The 7731-nt window shown below is 46.4% G+C and overlaps 1 protein-coding gene across 1 annotated transcript; it reads left to right on the plus strand.

Annotated features, from left to right (window-relative positions):
- The first annotated feature begins 5905 nt into the window (after positions 1-5905).
- On the plus strand, positions 5906-7525 carry LOC311611024 (small nuclear ribonucleoprotein Sm D1-like). The gene has a single exon (XM_084862709.1). The coding sequence runs from the start codon at positions 5971-5973 to the stop codon at positions 6328-6330; it is 360 nt and encodes a 119-aa protein (XP_084718835.1). The 5' UTR covers positions 5906-5970; the 3' UTR covers positions 6331-7525.
- Positions 7526-7731: the final 206 nt, after the last annotated feature.

The raw sequence follows: 7731 nt of genomic DNA on the forward strand, positions 1-7731 counted from the left end.
AAGAGGAGGTAAAAATCTTACACAAAAGAAGAACAATCCAGATGTGTGATTCTCACAATCTCTTGAGAGACTGAAACATAACTTTTGAGGACCAGGGAGAAAGCCCCCCAGATGATGTAAGAGATGAAAGAATCTCTACTAATAATAGCCTAGGGCCGTCACGACCAAATGGATGATCAGATGGACAACTGGTCGCTAGGAAGTGCACGGAGCACCTCTGGGTCCTGCCCCCGCAGCCCACAGGCTCCTGTCACAGCAAGGCTGGCGGCCCGGCGGGCGGGGTGAGGCAGGTGCTGAGAGCAGGGCTGGCTGTCAGGCGCTGAGGCCCACAGCCAGACAGCAGGGCCTGACTACCAGGTGCCATGGCGCACAGACAGACAGCAGGGTCTGCCAGCTGCAGCGTGCCTGCTGGCCATCCTGCCTCTCTGTGCGTGAGCTGCAGAGGAAACACCTTTCTGACTGTTCATTGGCTAAGCTCCCGGTATGCCACTCGCAGTGTTCTTGGTAACTTGGGAAATAAGAATCCAATAAGGTGATCTAGGGTTTTTCAACCTCACTCCTGGAGGAAAAAATGCAGATCTGCTGCTGGAGGGCTAAGAAATGTCATATCCTGCCCTAGCCAGTTTGGCTCAGTGGATAGAGCCTCAGCCTTCTAACCTCAGGGTCCGGGTTTAATTCTGGTCAAGGGCATGTACCTAGGTTGCAGGCTCCTCCCTGGCCAGGCCCAGGTCAGGGTTCATGCAAGAGGCAACCAATCAAAGTGTCCCTCTCACATTTATGTTTCTGTCTGTCTTTCCCTCTCTTTTCCATGCTCTTTAAAAATATCCTCAGGTGAAAAAGAAAAAAAGAAAGAAAGATCATATCCTATGAAAGACACATCTTGAAAATGCCTAAAGAAAGTTATCATTTTTTTTGTGTTGAAGGGACTGGAATCCATGTTGATGAAAATGCCTTGGTGGCTGCAGCAGCCGGCAGTGGCAGCAGCAGCAGGGTGATTAGGAGTGGCACCTTCCCCTAATCAATCCCGTTATCTCCTGCAGATGGAGGCCAGATTTCGGCTAAGGCCCACTTGGGCCTAAGCTGTCAGTAGGACATCCCCTGAGGGCTCCCAGATTGGAGAGGGTGCAGGTTGGACTGAGGGACCCCCCCAACACCTGTGCATGAATTTCATGCACCAGGCCTCTAGCAGAGATAAAACTATAGGAGATGACAAGTAATTGAAACTCAGAAAAGAAATGGAAAATAAAACATTCAACAGAGATGAAAGCACATCAGAAACAACAAAAGGTAAATGAAATAGAATAAGAAAAATTTGACAAATTACATAAAATGAAATGGAGACAAGTGTGCTGATCCCACCTCTCTGAGGTATCTAGGGCAGTCAAATTCATAGAGACAGAAACAGCATGGTGGTCACGGGGACTGGAGGGAAGTGGAGTGATGGGAGTTCTGTTTAATGTGGAGCGTGGAGGAAGTTCGAGAGATGGATGGATGCTGCTGATGGGACCAAATTACCCCTCAAAATTCAGGTTCGTGTGCCCAATGCACTGGTAGGCCAAAACATTGAGGTGTGGAATTGAAGACAGTGAGAGGTTTATTTGATTTGGCTGAGGTGAGAGGACTGGGGAGCAAGGTCTCTCAAATTAGTCTCTCAAAAAGCAGAAGGAGGGAGTTTTTATCCAGCGAGGGAGCAGGCAGGGAGGGAGTTCCAGGAACAGAGAGAGAAGTTCGTTTCTTTACTCACAGACTCCTGGTGTTGGCAGCTGGTTGCAGCTACCTTGAAGGTCTCTTTCCTTCTGCAAAACAAACCCATAAACTCTCCTCGCGACCCTGAAGGTACCTCCTTCTGCTTGACCAGGACACCACTTCTGACTGCATCTGTGAGGACAAGAGGAGCTGAGCAGGAAGAGGGGTTAACATGTGAACCAAGGCCTAATTAATAATTGAATTATTTAATGCTAGCTGCCAAAATACTAGGAGCATTAAAATCACACAGGGCTCAGCTAGGGTGGATGTACGTAATGCCACTGAATTGTACACTTTAAAAAGGCAAATTTATGCTAGGTACATGTTACATCAATTTAAAAAATGAAACTGGAGAGAAGAAGATGTAAAAGTGATTCAAAAAAATATTTTTTTACAGAGAGGAAGAGAGAGGGATAGAGGGTAAGAAATATCAATGAGAAAGAAACATAAATCAGCTGCCTCCTGCACTCCTCTCACTGGGGATGTGCCCGCAACCAAGGTACATGCCCTTGACCGGAATCGAACCTGGGACCTTCCAGTCTGCAGGCTGATGCTCTATCCACTGAGCCAAACTGGTTTCAGCATGAAATGTCCTTTTTAGCAGCCTGTGTCTTAAAGTCCATTAAGCTTATCCTGGTCAGGGGAGCTGTTATCTCTTGCTCAGTGGTAAATGATAGCGTGGCTGGGTAGTGCAATTTGGTTCTAGGTCCTTGCTTTTCATCTATTCTTCTAAGTTCCTTGAGCATCTTTATCCCAATGTTTTGGACTCTGTATCTGATAGGTTGCTTATCTTTATTTCATTTACTTCTTTTTTGGAGTTTTTTCCTGTTCTTTCATTTGTGACAAGTTTCTTTGTCTCCTCATTTTTGTCTGCCTCCCTTTGTTTGCATGTATGCTTTAGGTAGACCTGAATCTCCTGCCTGGCAGGGTGGCCTCATGTAGTAGGTGACCTGAGGGGCCCATTGGCATTGTCCCCATTACCACCTGAGCCAGGTGCTCCAGGAGAACACCTTCCGCAGGTGTGTGTGCCTCCTGTCGCAGTGGCCCCTTGATTGCTGTTGGCATGTCGGTGGGTGGGGGTGACCCTCAGGCTTACTGGTTTTGAGGGTTAGCCACAACAACCACAGTATATGATCTGCTGTGTGGGGTGGGACTGAGCTTACAGAGTGGGATTTACCTCAGGAAGCCTGGAGCCTGCCCAGACTGATGTCATCGAAAGGGGGCAGCTTACAGTATTTCCTAGGATGACAGAGTCATTTCAAGAAAATGCCAAGCTGGTAACTGCTTCCTTTCATAGCAAGTCCCAGGAGACAACAACTTTAAAGATCACTAACTTCTACTGGAGATTTTTTTTGCGGGGGGTAGGGGGCGCACTGGGAAGGACAGAAATAAAAGATATTCCAATTTCCTTGGAAGAGAATTTACCTTACGGGATGCCCAACTATGAATGAACATGTACCCTGTTTCTGACTCCTGCCTTTACCTACAGCGGTCATCTAAGCCCTCAGGGTGAGAAGCTGCTGACAGAAGACATATCAGCTTTCCCAATAAATCTGTGAGGCCTTGCCCTAGCCAGTTTGGCTCAGTGGATAGAGTGACGGCCTGTGGACTCAAGGGTCCCAGGTTCGATCCCGGTCAAGGGCATGTATCTTGGTTGTGGGCACATCCCCAGTAGCGGGTGTGCAGGAGGCAGTTGATTGATGTTTTTCTCTCTCATTGATGTTTCTAACTCTCTATCCCTCTCCCTTCCTCTCTATAAAAAAATCAATAAAATATATATTTTTAAAAATCTATGAGGCCTCGGAGCAGCCGGGCCCGAAACAGCTGGGCCCAGAGCAGCAGCAACCAAGCCCGGAGCAGCCAGGTCGGGAGCGGCCAGGCCTGGAGTGGCTGGGCCCGGAGTAGCTGGGCCCAGAGCAGCCAGGCCCGGAGCAGCAGCAGCGAGGCCGGGAGCGGCAGTGGCCAGACCCGGAACAGCTGGTTGTGGAGCGGACCATAGCAACAGAGGCCAGGCCCGGAGCAGCCAGGCCCGGAACAGCTCGCTCCTCGCCTGCCCCCGCCCCAAGGCTGCCTCTCAGACATGGCTGGAAACTTTTAGGGGAACTTGAGGGTCTGCTGAATCAAGTGATGAAGGCTTAGATCTGGATGTGTTGAGTTAGTATAGCGCTGGGGTGATGATCTGTGAGTGCCTTGTGTGGGGTCTGGATGAGGTTGGTTGATCTATTTGGAAATGTCTTTTGTGTGAATTGTATCTTTGGGCATGTGGAGGTATTATTGATTTGAGAAAATGCTAAGTAACTGACTTACTATCTGAAAAATTTAAAGTTCTGAAAGTTTAAGGTCTCTTGCCAAAAAGAGGTTTTAAAGCTAACACCTTAATTTTAATGGAGAAAGGGGAAGACAAGCCCTTCCCAGCCAGAACAGGTAATCCAATTCCAACCAGCACTACCTTTAACCAATGTGTCCATTTACATTTGAATGGCTACACCTTTTGATAGCCTAAGGGCAAATTTACATGTAAACAAGTTTGCTTCTCAATTCCCAGGGCAGAAAAAAAACAAGGTTTAAAATTATTAGATTTTAAAATTTATTCTTAGAAGTGTAAAAGTTTATTAATTTTTTAAAAAAAGGAGAAGATGTCTGCTCAGGTAGACACCTAACCGCAGCAGCACACAACAATTTCAATGGAATACAACTAAAATGTAGAGTGGACATTGCCCAGAGCTACAGGTAGTCGACTGACTGAAAATTCTACAACAAGAAGGAAAGAGAAAACCAGAAGGAAAATCAGAGGAGCTGAAAAAGAGCCTAAGGTACGGAGACATGCTGCGCGTCTGCACGCACGCGCGCGGAGAGGTCGCAGCCGGAGAGGAGGAGAGGGCTGGGTGCTGCCTGGCGTTCCCTAGCAGGAAGGAAATAAAACCCCCAGCCTGGGCTGAACCCCCGAACCGGCAGCGCAGAGCCCCACTCCGGCAGGGGGAGACGGGGCTGTGAGGAGGAATCCCAGGGGAGCGGCGAAAAGCAGGGCCCCCGGAGTCGTGAGCACATTGTGCGCAGAGGACTGAATGTTGACTCTGATGCTGGATTACCCTAGCCGGAAGAAACAAAGCCTCCGGCGGCGCTGAGCCTCAATCCGAACTGCTCTGAACCCCAGTTCTAGGCCAATCCCTGGGGACCCAAGCTCAAGCAGAGGGAGACGGGGCTGTGAAGTGGAGTCCTGGGAGAGCTGTGAAAGGCCGAGCCCCCGGAGTCGCACACATTGCTTGCAAGGGAAGGAACGTTGACTCTGATGTGGGATTGCCCTGGAGGGAAGGAAACAGGAGCCCCGGCCGTGTTGGGCCCCAGTTTCGACTGCTCTGAACCCCAGTCCTAGGCCAGACCATGGGGCCGTGAGGCGGAATCCCAGGGGAGCGGCGAAAAACGGAGCCCCCGGAGTCACACACATTGCGCGCAGAGGACAGAATGTTGACTCTGATGCTGTATTGCCCTGGTGGGAAGAAACAAAATCTCTGGCGGTGCTGAGCCCCACTCCCGACTGCCCTGAACTCTAGTTCTAGGCAAATCCCTGGGGATCCAGGCTCAAGCAGAGGGAAACGGGGCTGTGAGGTGGAGTCCTGGGGGAGCTGCAAAAAGCGGAGCCCCCGGAGTCGCGCACACTGTGCGCAGAGGACAGTCTGTTGACTCTGATCCTAGACTCCCCTAGCGGGAAGGAGAAAAAAAGCTCCAGACTGGAGGAACTCGACGAGGAGCAGGAGCCCCTGCCAGACACCGGCCAGCCGGGCGCCAGCAAGGAGCCGGGTGACGGGGCTCCCAGGGGGTGGGTGCCCCTGAGCCTTCGACCGCTGAGCGCGGGCCACGGAGCCAAGGCCGGGGGCTGCTTCCTGGGCAGCGCCAACCCCGGCAACAGGCTGAAGCAGCGCAGGAGACCACGGAGAACAAAGGGGTGCCACAGCCCAACCTGCTGAGTTCCCAGGACAAGGAGGAAGAAACCAAAGAAGTTCTCAATGTGAAGAAATCAAATGAGAGCAAAAGATAGTAAAATTACTTAAGAAAGAATACAAAGAAGATCTTGAAAAATCAAAGACTAAGTCAGAACTCAACTCACCAGCCAACATTGCAACATACATGTGTTTAAAAAAAAAAAAAAAAAAAGCATTCATACTCCGGTCCAGTGGCCCATGGTTGTCGGGTGTTGTGCACTCTCGGACAGAAATTTTCGTGAGTATGAAGCTCATGAGATTTTTGATGAAATTGAGTCACGAAACTGTAACCATCGAATTAAAGAATGGAACACAGGTCCATGGAACAATCACAGGTGTAGATGTCAGCATGAATACTCATCTCAAAGCTGTGAAAATGACCCTGACGAACCGAGAACCTGTACAGCTGGAAACTCTGAGTATTCGCGGAAATAACATTCGATATTTTATTCTGCCAGACAGCTTACCTTTGGATACACTACTTGTGGATGTTGAACCAAAGGTCAAATCTAAGAAAAGAGAAGCTGTTGCAGGAAGAGGCCGAGGCCGAGGAAGAGGAAGAGGACGTGGTCGGGGCAGAGGAAGAGGGGGTCCTAGGCGATAATGTCTCCCAAGATTACTGTTTCAAAGTGATATGCGATTTGGGATATTTTTTGTACAGGTTTTGTTTGTTTATGTCAGTTTTTAATAAACATAAATGTAGGCCAGCTGTCGATTGACTATCACATTTAGTTTTAATGGTTCATATATATTCATGACATAATACAATGAGAGCCGAGTATTATTACATGGCAGTTCCAGAATTCCATTCATAGGTCAGGATTTTAATTTTTTTTAACTAAAATATTTCTTTTATAAATACATATAGAATATAATACATCTTTTTACTTCACATGCGCTGAATATGCATTTTGTTTTACTTCAACTCAGTTCTATGAAACCTACCTATAGGTGAAATGGATTTTGTTTATTTCAGAAGCTGAAGTTCTGTGGAATGGTCTATAAAATTGATTTTCCTTTCCTGAGTTTTACTCCATGGAAACTTAGGTACTTGGTAAAAGGTGATAGTCATCTTCTAATTTAGGAGTCATTGGTTTTGTTGTGATAATGCTTTTTGTTTTTTTTATTTTTTCAATAGTCTCTCGATAGAATATAATTTTACATTCTCCTGACTTGAAACTTCAGTTAACTAGGTTATAAGCAGTGTTGAAACGTGTTATTGTGGAATATACCTGACAGTAGCCCCTTTATCAAGAACTTAAGGTGTCCTTTAAGAACAAAAGGAAAACTACTTATTTTATGACAACACTGGATTCTTTCCAGTAGTTAAGGATTTTTAAAAATTGTTTTAATTGGCTAAGCTTAGAAAAAAAATACTTCTCAGTATATACAGTTTCTTGTAAAGCTTACTACCATTTGTTTATATGCTAAGGGAAGAAAATTAATTTTGAAGATGAGGGGATTAAGTCTGTATTTTCATTTAAGCTTGTGGAGTGTTGTTTTTTTAATGAGGAAATTGTCTGCAGACTAAAAAGGTTTTGTAAGCCGAGAGATAGCAAGAGTATTTGTATATGTGTGTCTCAATCTTGTCTATCCACTGATCTGTTGGCATTCCAATTATTTGAACCTAAGCAGACAGCAAGGAAACCCAATGATGCAGTAAGGTGAAGAGGATATTCAAAGGGAGCAAACAGAAAAGACCTAGCACAAGTAAACTAACATAAGTTGATTCTTGTCCTCAGACCTTGTAGGTTAAAAGGGAAGCAAAATTAAAATGAACATTGATACATAACTGGAAATTGTGGTAACTCTATCTGATAAGAGTACTTCCTATTGTCTATTTTAAAAGCAATATGTATTGGCTTCTCATTTTTATTTTAAGTCATTCCAGTGTAACCTCAAAGTTATTAACCTGTTTTTTTTTGTGTGTGTGTTTTAATATCTAGATGTTTGCATTGTGAAACCAGACTAGTAACATAGTTTAAATATAAGTAAACCACAGTGG

The sequence above is a fragment of the Pipistrellus hanaki genome (assembly GCF_964339955.1).
Source record: "Pipistrellus hanaki genome assembly, chromosome: 16".
NCBI lineage: Eukaryota > Metazoa > Chordata > Mammalia > Chiroptera > Vespertilionidae > Pipistrellus > Pipistrellus hanaki.